Below are 13,995 nucleotides of genomic sequence, written 5' to 3' on the forward strand. Positions count from 1 at the left end.
GCTGCAAAAGAACATATGTAACCATCTGGCTGACTAGTTGCTGTATTTTCTGAACATCAGTTAACATATTCCATGTGCGCATGGTGAGCAATGAGATAGAGTGATCATGTAATATATTATGCAACCTGGAGAACGGCTGTGAGTCACGGGCACTCATAATCAATGCAGGACAAACACACACCCAAGCTCTTCTCATCAAGTGTCTATGTGGTCACTCTAAACAAAGGGCAAAGAAGTCACAGTGGCAGGGGTGGGCCTGTGTAAAGGGTTAACCACTACAGAGTGCACTCTTCAACATGGCTGATTCCCCCAGCTTCCAACAGCAGATGTAGTACAATGTTTCTGAGAGGCAACCCCACCTGCAGGAACCAGGTAGCCACGAGGAAGGAAACGAACACACAGGCTCTCTTTCAGCGTGGAGGGAAGCCGTGACTGGTCGGCACCAGATAGATTTTTCTTTCTGCATGCCAGGCTTCTTTGGAGCACTGTCATTCACCGATGCACTGACTGACTTGTTCCTTTTCGCTCCTTCCACACAACATTGCTTCTCCTGGGGAACTCACATTCCAGGGGAAATGAGGCAATTGACTGACACTCATGAGATTTATAGGTCCTACTATGAGCATTGACCTTATAAAAAGCAGATGGTCTCATATAAGTGGAAACACTCATTCACTTGCTGTGCTGAAGGAAGATGACAGTTTGTGGGTATGGCTGCATATTAAGGGTGTGTTCCTTATCAGCTCCAGATAGCTGGCTTACGGCCCAGACAGTGGGAGGCTGGGAGTGGAGACATGGGAACGGGATTAGCACCTTTCCTAGTTTATTCAAGAAGCTACTCAGAACAAGTGCTTCTCAGTCTTTGGCTTATGCTGTTGAAATGCAGCACTGCATTACTAGATGAAGTATGCTTAGTGACAGGGAGAGACACATCTGTGTAGGGATGTGACAGTGGGTCTGTCACTGAGTGGGAAACCTGGATCGGCGGTGTCATTCCTTTACCATTCTGTGAAGGACAGGTAGCTCCTGCTCTCTTTCAGCTGCATTGGCTCCGATCATCCTCCCTTCCTTTCTCCTCCTCCACATCCCTTCCTCTTCTTCCTCTCCCTCTCTTCCTCCTCCACCCTTCCTCTTCCTCCTCTCCCTCTCTTCCTTCTCTCCCTCTCCTCCTCCTCCTCCTCCACCCTTCCTCTTCCTCCTCTCCCTCTCTTCCTTCTCTCCCTCTCCTCCTCCTCCTCCACCTCCCTTCCTCTTCTTCCTCTCCCTCTCTTCCTCCTCTCCCTCTCCTCCTCCTCCTCCACCTCCCTTCCTCTTCTTCCTCTCCCTCTCTTTTTACTCTCCCTTTTCCTCTTCCTCTTCCTTCCTCTTCTTCCTTCATCTTTCTTGCCCTGCCTCCTCATTCTCCCCTCTCTTCTCCTCCTCTTTCTACGAGGCATACTAACTCTTCCCTCCGGTTGTTGCATTGGCAGAACCCTTTTCCTGGAATGTTCTGTCCAAACATCTTCAGTGCAGCATCCTTGAAGTCAGCTCACATAGCATCATCATGAAGAGACACACGTAGTAGGCACTTTATTTAAAATGAAATTTCTCTTTTTTTTTGTTGGTACCTCATGTCCCCTCCCTTCCTTTCATGGTATCTGTCTTCTAGCGTACTACAGGCGTGCCTCAGAGATACCTCTGGCTCTGTTCTAGACTAATGTACACACAAAAAATGTAATAAACCAGGTCATGAATATAAGAAGTTTTATTAGAATATATCAATTAATTATATGAATGTGTTTCATTGTGAGATCTTTGTACACATGTGTAATGTGCTTTGATCATAGTCCTCATTATCCTCTCCTGTGCCCCTCCCATTTCTGTTGCTCCCTTTCCTCTTGGCAGCAAGTCCCACTTGTATTTTCATGTGCTGTGCATTTTTGAGGGGACCATAATGTTTTGATGTTTTTAGTTTCCTAGTGTATATGAAAGTCACGTTTACATCTGCAGTCTATACACAATAGAATCCTATTCACCTGTAAAGACGAATTAAATCATGATATTTTCAGTGAAAAAAAGGTGGCGATGGAACCCGAAGGCCATTATGTTAAGCAAAATAAGCCAGTCTTAGAATAGAAATCATGACAGGAGAGAAGGGAAGATAAGCTAATGAAATCCTTGTGGCATGAGAGCAGAAGGGAGGACTATTTTGGGGAAGAAAGGAACCAGTCGCTGGTGGCAGGAGGCATGGAAGAAGGGAGGAATTAGAAAAAGAATAATGACTCACATGTATGAAAAAGCCACCATGAAACCTACTACTTTGTAAACTCACTTAAAATTAACTTAAAGAAGAATGGGAGTTAAAAAAAAAAAAGAATGTGTTGCAATTTGTCAAAGACCAAGAAAATAAAAGAAACGTATCTGGACAGAAATATATAAAAAAAAGTCCTTTGCTGCCAGGCAATGCTAAAGAGACTTCTAGCCTCACTGTAATCATTTTGCTGGTGGAGCTTCTCCGTGTTGATGGTAACTGCTGCCTGATGGGGTGGTGACTGCTGAAGACTGTGCTGCCTTGGGAAATTCTTGAGAATGCAGCAACAATGAAGTCGCCATTCATAAGAGACTCCTATAGCATGCAGTGCTGCTTGGCTTGGCAGCATGGCATTTTACTTTATACCCACAGTATAGCTTTTGAAATTGGAGTCAGTCATCTCAAACCTGGCTTCTACTTTTCCAACTAATTTTACACACCAGTGGAAACCTTCTGTCTTTGGTTCATAGCTACAGCATCTTCTCAGGCAGTGACCCGACTTCCCAAAAACCACTTTCTTTGCGCTCGCCTTTTGCTTCCAGCACCTGGGATCACACGCCTTTAATCCCAACATTAGAAGGTACGTAAGACTGGAGTAAGGTCTCAGAGTTGGCATTCATTCTTCAGTCACCTTGAAGATAAGGAGGCAGTGAAGTCTCAGGATTCTCCAGCCACGCTGAGGAGAGGCAGCAGTCTGAGGTTTGGTGGAGCCAGGATCGTCTTTCAGTCTGAGGTAGAGTTAAGAGCTAGAGCTCAACTGCTTTGTTTTTCTGCTCTGCAGCTTGAAGCTTGAACCCCAGTATTAGTATCAGTCTAGATCTTTTATTTATCAAGCAACATGGGAATTGCTCCATGTGCCTGTCAATGTGCGTGTATTGGTCTCTTCCTGTTTTTAAGGACCTTTAGAACACTGACTCCTCTCTGGGTGTCTGATTTTCTTGGCCCAAGTGATCAGAGGAATCGCCATCTCTGGTAGCTCCATGTTGCGTGTTTGTTTTTTAAATTTGTGTGTGTGTGCTCACACGAAGACGAATGCACGTGTGTGCATGTGCACATGGAGGCCCGAGGGCAACTTCTCGTGGCATTCTTTAAAGACCTTAGCTTTTGAGACACATCTCCCATGGGTGTAACCAAATACGATGGCTTTGGATCATGGTACCTGCAGAGCTAATCACACAGAAGACTAGAGAAAGGTTTACTACCTGCAGCAGGCAAGGCAAGGCAAGCATGGGATTCGCGTCCACTGTGGTGCTCTTCCCCAACAGAGCAAGCATGGGCTTGTTCAGGGGTTAGACCCTCATTCATGGAGTCCTGGGCTGATTTCTTCCTAAGCATGCTCATTTTAGGAGTGCATCCTTGAACATGTGGTTCGCACCATAAAGTTCCAGCTGAAAACAAAGGAAAGGTGTTTTGGAGATGCAATTAGTACAGGAGACTGTCGCTGAAGGCCCCCACTTCTCAGCCACTCCACTGGCTGGTCAGTGGGCCCCAGGGATCCTGCTCCTGTCTCTGCCTACCCTTCCCTGGGATGGGAATAAAGGTGCTTGCCACCCATGACTGTCATTTTTGTGTCAGTCCTGGGGACTGAACTGAGAGCTCCACACTTGCGTGGTGAACACTTTATTAACTGAGGTCCTTGTGGCAGCCTTTACAGAATGTCCTAAAATAATGACTCACCTGTCAAAATTGCCCCTCTGTCCTTGGGTTGTGGGACAGGTGTTGTGGTATCAGGCAAGAACACATTAATTTTATTGTACATCTCTTGAATGAACAGATGTATTGTCAAGGAAAATAACATTTTGAAAGGAATTTTTTTTGTTTCTGTTTTTCCTTCTGAGCCATTATTCTTAAAAGTGGGTAAATACTAAGTAATCCATGCTGTAAAAGCCCTGTTGCCCAGGCTCTGTTGTTCCATTTAGAGAGTACAGGCTGAGAAGATTTAGTATAATCCTCAAAGGTCCCAGGGTTTCTGAATGGTAAATAAGTACCGGTTTCAACTTGGAATGAGCTCCTCACGAAGGGAGGCAGCCTGCCCTTTGTAGCTTAAATCATGGCACTGGCTTTTTCTTCACAGCCGTGAAAGTCTCAGATGACAAAAGACCATTTTCCTTGTAGTGAAAACTCAGCCATTTGGTGTGGTCACTTTCATCCACCCCCCTGCCAGAGCTTCCAGGTAGCCGCGAAGCTTCTGCAAGGCAATGAGTGCCCCATCTTGCACTCCCAGGTCCCAGTGTCTTTGCTTACACAATGTAGGTCGAGCTCTGTAGACTTAACTGTTTTTAACTGTTCCTCTGCGGCGTTCTCCCTGATGTCTTTGTCTTAAGAGAAGGCTGTGGCCAGGGATCCCTTCCTCTCCAGACCATGGGGACCTTCTCCATATGAGATGTGAAGCTGTTCATTTTCCCCCTGGCACTTTGCCTTTGAATTCACAATATCCTTAACGGTTTGTCACAGGGATCTTGGCTCTCAGCCTATCCTGGCTTTCAGAGAATCTTCCTGGAATTTCTAGCTTTTGGTTTAAAGCGGGAGATATTGACTTCCCTTAAACAGTTAGAGACCAGGTTATTAACTGGCCTAGTTCCAAGACAGCTATGTGTGGGAGGGGGAGTTGAGGGGGCAGCCAGACTGATTAAGTTGCTGTTTTATGGGTTGTGATGTGAGACACGCTGCTCAGCACGTCAGGGTACTAACACCAGGGATCAGTGATCTCGGATCACCACAGAAGCGGTAATGATAAAGGTTTGAAATACTGTGAGAACTACCAAAATGTGACACGGGGACAATGAGCAAACGCCTGCTACTGGAAAAATGACACTGACAGAGTTGCTTGGCGCAGGGTCATCACAAACCTTTCATTTGCAACATCCTCCCAGTAGTAAAGACAGGAGAGAATGTGATGAGCACACGGCCTATCAATCATTATCTTTGTTATTTATTTTGTGCTCCTCGATGTCCATGGAGGCTAGGGTCTTTGTTTTGTTCACTGCTGTCACCAAGCCCAGAGAACTGGCTCACACAGAGCTGGGCCTTTGAGAGAGAGGGGGGGGAGAGAGAGGGAGAGAGAGGGGGAGGAGAGAGAGAGGGAGGGGGAGGGAGAGAGAAGGGGGGAGAGAGAGAGAGGGAGGGGAGGGGGAGAGGGGGGAGAGGGAGAGAGAGAGAGAGAGGGAGGGAGGGAGGGAGAGGGAGGGAGAGAGAGGGAGAGAACTGTTGAAAAATAAGGAAAATCAGGACTGATCCTGGAATTATTGCTAGCTCTAAAGATTTCTAAGTTTGTTTTGAAAAACATAACTGAAAATTCAATTTCAGGTAAGTGGTCCCTGGGATCTTTCTTAATCCCGGAAATATTCTGGGTCTTAACAATTTTCCATTCCTGGCAGAATCAGAGTCTTGGAGTCAGAAAAGCCTTCTGGTTCTGTCCAGCAGGTCACCTGCCTTACTTCTCTGAGTGCCACAGATTTAATGAGGTCCTGTCCAGGTTTCTGCTGTCCAGGGGTTTAAGCTGAGGAAGGTAATTCCTCCATCTTACTAAGAGGTTGGAGCTTAACTCCATTAAGCACATAATGTTATATTTCCCATAAAGCTCCTGGCCTTTTCCATTTGCCAAAATGGAGTTTCAGGGTCTGCCTACCCTGGTCACTCTGTCTGGACATGTCAATCAACACGTCAGTCCTCATTTGGACTATCTAAACTGGTGATAATTCCTGTCAATCAACTCATCTGTCTTCATTTGGGCTATCCAGACTGGCAGTGGCTAGGAAGGAAAACACACACAGGAAAGTTATAAACCTGTTTCTTTAACCAACAATTATGAGAGGCATAAAGGATCAAAGGAAATCACACCAAATTTTGCATTTCTAGTAACACCTGTTAAAGCACTTTACCAGCCATTGTATCTAAGACCTTAGCTAGCCATTGGCAGCTGAGCACAGTGCAAGGGCCCAGTGTTTTCTGAGTTCTTTATGTCCACAGGTTTAATGCAGCATACAAACATTTAACAATGTCCTGGAATGCCCGCTTTGTTGAGGGGTTCATGATAACAGTTAGAGGATTAGATAATAGGTCTTCTTACTTTATGATAACTATTTTTTCTTTTCTTTTCTTTTCTTTTTTGAGACAGGGTTTCTCTGTATTGTTTTGGAGGCTGACCTGGAACTCTCTCTGTAGACTAGGCTGGCCTGGAACTCACAGAAATCCGCCTGCATCTGCCTCCCGAGTGGTGGGATTAAAGGCGTGAGCCATCAACGCCCTGCGATAACTATTTTTTTCTAGCAAGCAATATACCTCGATGGGTAAAGGTACTTACTTCAAAGCCTGATGACCCAAGTTTGATCCATGGGATCCACATGGTGGAAAAAGAGAACCAGCTTCCACAGGTTGTGTTGTGACCTCCAAGTGAACAGTGTGCTGGCTATGTCAACAGGACACAAGCTAGATTAATCAGAGATCAGGAAGCCTTGGTTGAGAAAATGCCTCCATAAGATAGGGCTATAGGTAGGCCTGTAGGGCATTTTCTTAGTGACAGATGGGGGAGGGCCAAACCCATTGTGGGTAGTGCCATCATGGGCTGGTGTTCCTGGATTCTGTAAGAAAGCAGGCTGAACAAGCCATGATGAGCAAGCCAGTGAGCAGCGCCCCTTCATAGCCTCTGTATCAGCTCCTGCATCCAGGTTCCCATTCTGCTTGCGTTCCTTTCCCAGTGATGAGCAGTGATGTGGAAGTGTAAGACAAATAAACTCTTTCCTTCCCAGTTTGCTTTTGGCCATGGGATTTCAGCACAGCAATAATAATCTTAACCAAGACACACATTGTATGGTTTTCTTTCCACCTGGTGCTGCTGCCCTTGGGCCCCAAATAAACACAGATGCTATATTAATCATAAAGCTGTTGGCTGGTAGCTAGGGCTTCTTATTGACTAGTTCTGTCTTAATTATTAACCCATTTCTATCAATCTATGTATTTCCATGAGGCTGCGGCTTACCCGGTAATGCCCTGGCATGTTGTTATTTCTTCCTCAGTGTTTCCACTGTGTGATGGGCTCCCTCTGCCTACCTTTCCCAGAATTCTCCTTGTCTCCTAGACCCGCCTATCTTCCTGCCTCATTGGCCAAACAGTGTTTCATTCACTAACCAATAAGAGAAACATACAGAAGGACATCCCCCATCACACATTGTGCATACACATGCCCCTCCCCAAAATAAATGTAATAAAATGTATTTCTTAAAGATATAAAATGTTAATTTTATCTTAATAAAGCTGATAACGTGTCTCTTTCTCCTCTTTCCCAGTCTCTCTCTGCCCCTCTGTCTGCCAGTTATAGGTGGGAAAAGGAATGAAGTGAGGTTTTCAACATGTGTAGGGGTGTAGGCATTGTAGTGGCCCACTTCAGACATGTTATCTAACCTGATTGTCACACCAACTTTGAGAAAGACCTCTCTTCTTCATTTCAAAACACAGGACATTAGACAAGAGATATAAGGTTGCATGGGCACACAGAAGAAAAGGGCAGGATTGAAATCAGCATGGCTCACTGGGGGTTTGCTTTATCCAAGTCTTTGCTGTGTCCATCTCTGCATGAGGTATCTTCCAGGTATAGAATGATGGCTTTCCTGTGGTTTTCATCCATATGCAAACATATGCAGACCATTTAGAAGTTTGAGTCAGAGCCATTGAGCTAATCTGGCTAAGTAGGACTGACCTCAGGAATTCAGAATAACTTCAGCACATCTAAATTAAAACCTGGATTGCCTCAGAATCTGAAGTTTTTGTTTTGAATTTTTGATTTTCGGATTTAAGATGTTCACCCAGTAAAGCCTAAACAACCCACGGAGCTTTGAAATATAAAACATGTGTGTTCCTAAGTATTCCAGATGGGAGATGCTCAACTTACCAGCTCTACCTGAATGCCTTTCCCTAAGAGTTTTTTTTTTTTTTTGGTTTATTTGTTGTTGCTGTTCAATGGTTTTAATTTTTATTGAACAAAAACAATTGCTTATTCTAAAGTACTTTCAAATATCAGACAATAACCTTCAAATATAAAACCTAAAATAGTCAAATTATGATAAACTACCTGAATTTCCACCAAACAATTATTGTTACTTTTTGAAAGAAAATTTTCACTTTCATTAGCAATCATTGTTTTTTGTTTCACAAACAAGAAAAGCATGTTTTCTTCCAGTAGATGGCGCTCAAAGAACACGATTTTGAATTTTAGATTTAGGAGTATAAGGCTGCTAGTCCACCCTGCATTCCACCCTGCATGACTTGCACATTTAAAAATTATGGCCTGAGTTTGTCTGTGTGTGTGTGTGTGTGTGTGTGTGTGTGTGTGTGTGTGTGTGTGTGTGTGTGTAGGGGGGAGGGAGACGTAGTGTTTAATGTCTATTTGAAGCACAAAAACCTCTGAGAATTATAATAAAATTCCTTTGAAAGTCAGAGGTCGCTTAATCTCTCGTTGCACATGTTCCATGCTTTGCCTCATTGATAAGATGGCTATTAATGAGTTATTTCTTCACTAAATTGTTGTGTTTCTAAGTTACACCATCATAGTTCAAAGCCATGATCTAACTATTAACAAAAGCCCTGAGTCTGACAGTCCTGAGTAGCTGCAGTCCTGGCCCATGAAAGGCAAAAGTAGAACGCCTGTGAGGAGTTCGTGGATGCCTGCATAGCAAGTTTCAAGTCAGAAACAGACAAAGTAGAAGAAAAACCTAAAACACATTAACAAAAATTAAGCATTTTGAGATTCTTGAAAAAGAATAAAGTTAGTTATTTTTTGCTGGTGTTGGGAATTGAACCCAAGGCCCTGCACATGCTAGCTCAGTGACTTAGCTCTGAGCCCCATCTCCAGTCCTGGAATGACATTCATGCAAGAAATAATTTACAGCTGATATTTTTGGTTTACCTTCCAGTCGTGGTTGAGTACAATTCAAAATATAAATAATTAGTCAATCTTAAAATTCAGTGTTTACTCTTAAAATGTCATCCTCTCATTTCAATTTCACGAAACCTTCTGAGAATGTCCTATTATATTAAAGATGCCTGCTGTGATCTCATGCGCTTCGTAGCTTGGTCAGATTGAGATTTCTATTATGTTCATCCCCTTAAACATTTTAAGTGTGTTTTGGAAAGAACTCTACTTTTGCTACTGTGAACACCAAGCTTAGAATTGTAAGACTGAGAATAGACTTGGATGATATGAATCATGTGTTAGAGAAACAGAGAGGAAGCTGGGTTGCTCAACTCATGACAGTGCTTGTGATAGGACCATAAAGACCTGAAATTCATCCTTGTTTGCACAAAAAAGTTGGCTGTTGTGACCATCCTGTAGCCCGGCAGAAGAGGGTGGCAGAGATGAAAACCTGGGGCTTGTGGGCAGCCTTGTCAAAATCAGGAGGGGCAGCTCCTGATGATGAGACTGGAGGTTGGCCTCTGTGTTCCTCACACAGACACAGTTGTGTACACACACACACACGCATGCATGCACGCACACGGAAAAGAGGGGAAAAGAGTTTTACTTAAAACTCAAGATCATATTTTTATACGAGTTTTATAAATGCAGCGGCTAGTGCACAACTCCCTTGAGAAGTCAGTAAACCTTATTTTTTAAATAAAAAAAAAAGCTCAGAATTGAACTCAAGACCTTTGGAAGAACAGCCAGTGCTCTTAACCTCTGAGCTATCTTTCCAAACCACAAAAGCCAGAGTTCTTAAGATCAGCTTTTGGTGAGAATTTTGAGACCAGCAGCCAGAGAGCTCCTTTTGAAATGCTTGAATCACTGAGTCACTTTGAAGCAAGCCACCTGCGGTGACACTTGCAAGTGCTTAGAAGTTCAGGATCCTCAGCCTTAGAGACAGAACAGTCTTGTCTCTAGAAAGTTCAGGAGAGCACACCTTGCCTATGATCCCCTGCTAGCAGAGGGACAATGTAGACAGACACCAGGTGGCTGCTTCCAAAATCCTTCCAGAAAACTTCCCCACACTCATTTTTAAATCTATAATTATAAAAACCAGGGCTAATGTTAGTTCCCAGTTGTTAATAACAGTATTCAAAATAACAGCTATGCAGACCTGGAGTTTGTAGTGTTTTCCCTCGAGAATGAAGGACAAAAGGTGTGTCTCCTGCTACACTCTTCATTCCCACCCCTTCTTGTGAGTTCAGATAGCATATCCTCTCTCTCCAACTTTCTTCCTCTCCCTCCTCTCTCTCTCTTCCTATGTTTCTACTTACTGTGGGAGTTGGGAACAGCATGTCTTGAGGACAAGAGTCAACATGATTTTGGCATGAAAGAACTTAGCAGGCACAGAATATTCAAGACTATATTTTTAGAGATAAATAACCTTCGTTCTATTAAAAGTCTCTTAAAATCTCATTAAAATCTTTTACAGTCTAAAGTATAATGTAACTAGAAGAAAAATTAATAACCATATTTTGCATTGCATGCTGCACGGGGTAGTTTTTTCCTTAACTTGACTGGGAAGAGGGAGCCGCCACTGAGGAACTGCCTCCATCAGACTGGCCTGTGGATGCGATTGTGGGCTATTTTCTCTAGTAATGATGGATGCTGGAGGCTCCAACACCCTGTGGGCAGTGCCACATGGTCCTGAGTTTTATAAGAAAGCAGGTTGAGCCAGGCGCTAGGAGCAAGCCAGTAAGCAGCACTCCTCTATGGTCTCAGTCTCAGTTCCTGTTTTCCAGGTTTCCTTTTGAGTTCTTTCCTTGGTTTCTGTCACCGATGGAGTGTGACCTGAAAGTATAAGATGGACTGCATCCTCCCCAGTTGCTTTTGGTCATAATGTTCATCACAACAACAGAAATCAAACTGAGTCAAGGGCTGTTTACCTTTTATTTTTAGAATAAGCATGTCCTGGCGGTTGTGACTATCGAGAGAATGCTGGAGAGGCTGAAAAAGTCCAATGAACTCTTGGAGCTCATTCTTAAAGGACTGAATGAGTACTTGGAAAAGAAGCGCCTCTTCTTCCCCAGGTTCTTTTTCTTGTCCAATGACGAGCTCCTTGAGATACTGTCTGAGACTAAAGATCCTACCCGGTAAGTATCATCAATGCCAGGATGCTCGGCTACATTCTTCTGTTCAAATTTAATAGTTTTGAATAAGATAGAACATAAATAATTATGGGAAACTATGGCTATATAAACTTTCTACAAGAACATTCTAAACATTATTAGCAATTATAGGTTGCTATCAGTTACTGAAAATACATATAATGTCTCTGAATATGTATTCCTAAATGTGATGAACCTTGGAGTGGAATTCTTATTTCATCACATATTTTCTTAAGGTTTTCAGGGCATATCACTTATCCACATGACATTAATCTTTTCATCCATATTCAGATTATATCCATAAAAGCCAGGCACCGTGGTGCTTTATGACTTGCTATGGTCTCAGGAATGGACCATTCTCAAATATAACATGAACAAGAATGAAGTTAATAACTAGCATTTTAAGAGGGTGTTGTTGGTTTTTTTATTTTTCTAATCAGAAATTCTAATCAGAATTGCCAACCTCCTTGCAATTCTCTGATAAATGGAGCAGCCTCTTCCCTTATGTGCCATTCTCTCTGCTTAGAATATTCCCTTAATGTCCGTGTGACTTTGTCTGTCTCTTGGAGGTCTTCATGGACAACTGCACCACCATTTACCACTCAGGGAGCCTTTCCCACCCACTCTATTTAAGATGGCATACCTCTGACACCTAGCATTCTCTGACTTCTCATCCCAGAGGTGTGTCTCTGACTCCTTTTCCCTTTACATATTTGTTATCGTAGGCATGGTCTATAACAGACTTATTTACTGTTTCTTTTCCGCAAGTAGAACACAAGCTCCACAGAGGCAAAGGGTTTTCATTAGGTTTTTGGGTTGTTTGTTTTTGTTTCTAACAGCACATTTCTCAATTCTTAGGAAAGAATGTAATTTAAAGCAGGTAGTGAATAAATGCTCTTACCAAGCAATTTTGTTTATTGTATCTCTTGTGCCTACACAGAAAGAGTCACAGGGTCTAGACAAATAAGATAAATTTAGGCTGCAATTTCCACCTGAATTTTATTCACTTCTTCTTTTTGCCCATTTAAAGATGAATGCAGCTAAAAAATGTACCAAAGTGAGGTGTCAGTCATAGTCTGTGTCGTAGTGGCTAGAAAGATGGCGGGCATGCCAGACCTGCTGAACCACTAACCTAGTCCGTAAGTTTCCAAATCGTTGAAGATTCCACTGGAAATGGCTATGAGCACTGAAAGCCTGGCTGGCTTACTGGGCTCAAAGACCTTTTGGAGTGCTGTAGCTAAAACTGGTTTGTTCATTGTGCTACTCTCAGCATATTTCAACTCACTCTATTGAAAACAAACATATACCTACTACCTTGTACACATTTATAAATTTTAAGTGAAGATTAGTGTACAAAGAAGCCTGAGATGTTAGATTTCTATATTACTTTGATCAGCTGTTTAATTTTTTCTCAACAGTGTACAGCCTCACCTGAAGAAATGCTTTGAAGGGATTGCAAAGGTGGAGTTTACAGAAACTTTAGATATTACACACATGAAGAGTAGTGAAGGAGAAGTTGTGGAACTCACAGACACCATTTCAACAGCCAAAGCCAGAGGTCAAGTGGAGAAGTGGCTGGTTGAGTTAGAGAGAGTTATGATTAATTCCATTCATAAGGTAACTGTTATATTTATTATCTTAGAAAAAAAATGATGGACTCCTTATGTTGCTAAGAGCATGTCACTGATAAGTGGACATTAGGTAGGAACTAAGGCAGCAGTTGCTATTCAAAGTCTAATAATTCACTGGTTACTTGTTGCTATGACAAAGTATTTGACAAAAGAAGTTTAAAGAAGAAAGGGCTTTTGTTTACTTTGGTTTGAGCGCACAGTGTGTCTGTCACAACATAGAGAATGCTGGTACTTAGTTACTTCCTCATTCCTTTGCACTATTAGAGAGATGAGTTCAAATCAAGGTGTTTGATGTCACCATGTATTATGATGCCATAATCCTAAATAAATCTTTTGGCAAACGTACACCAAATCATTTAGACTTGGACTCTCCCCCATTTCATCCTTTTCCTGAGTTACAGTACAGTGAATGTCCCTTTGCATATGGTTGGTTTCATTGATAGAGATGTTTATTTTCTGTGGTAACTGATATGTATGAGCCCCCCCACCCCCACCCCAGGCCTGAGAGGATGAGTTTTATTCAGACAGTATTGGTAAATATTGACAAATAACACGACTACTTATATTGCTGCTAGCAATGTAGATGAATTCCACAGTGACCACTGATTATCAGCTTTAGGTCACATGTTAGGTGACTTGATATGCAGAGACAGCTTGGTATTGTAGGTATAGTTGTTACTATCCATCTTCCCTTTTAATTCCTGTTGGCAGAATGCTTAGAGGAAATAGTATGGTTTGTCACTTTAGTACTAAAATGGGGCAACAAGAAATGGTGTAGAAAATGGACATCTTGCTAAAATGTTCATGTGCAAACTTTTATTAGTAAACTATATAAGCAAATGTGTTATAAATACTATAAATAGGAGATATGTATATTATTTGTATTGGCATACTTGAAAGGGTATCTTTTTTTTTTTTTTTTTGCTTGGAAACATCTTCAAGGAATTGATTTATTTCCCTTTGGGCACGTACACAGAAGTATCATTGTCAGATCAAATAGTAATTCTAATCCCA

At 42.5% G+C, this 13,995-nt stretch overlaps 1 protein-coding gene across 4 annotated transcripts in view; it reads left to right on the forward strand.

Annotated features, from left to right (window-relative positions):
* Dnah7 (dynein axonemal heavy chain 7) overlaps nucleotides 1-13,995 on the forward strand; it is a 275,393-nt gene that overhangs the window by 113,252 nt on the left and 148,146 nt on the right. For all 4 annotated transcript variants that reach the window (XM_040753634.1, XM_040753635.1, XM_040753633.1 and 1 more), the window contains 2 exons: nucleotides 11,142-11,335; nucleotides 12,769-12,967. In XM_040753634.1, the coding sequence (XP_040609568.1) occupies nucleotides 11,142-11,335; nucleotides 12,769-12,967 (393 nt within the window). The remainder of the gene's footprint in view (nucleotides 1-11,141; nucleotides 11,336-12,768; nucleotides 12,968-13,995) is intronic.

The sequence above is a fragment of the Mesocricetus auratus genome, unplaced genomic scaffold (genome assembly GCF_017639785.1).
Source record: "Mesocricetus auratus isolate SY011 unplaced genomic scaffold, BCM_Maur_2.0 Super-Scaffold_100010, whole genome shotgun sequence".
Taxonomy (NCBI): domain Eukaryota; kingdom Metazoa; phylum Chordata; class Mammalia; order Rodentia; family Cricetidae; genus Mesocricetus; species Mesocricetus auratus.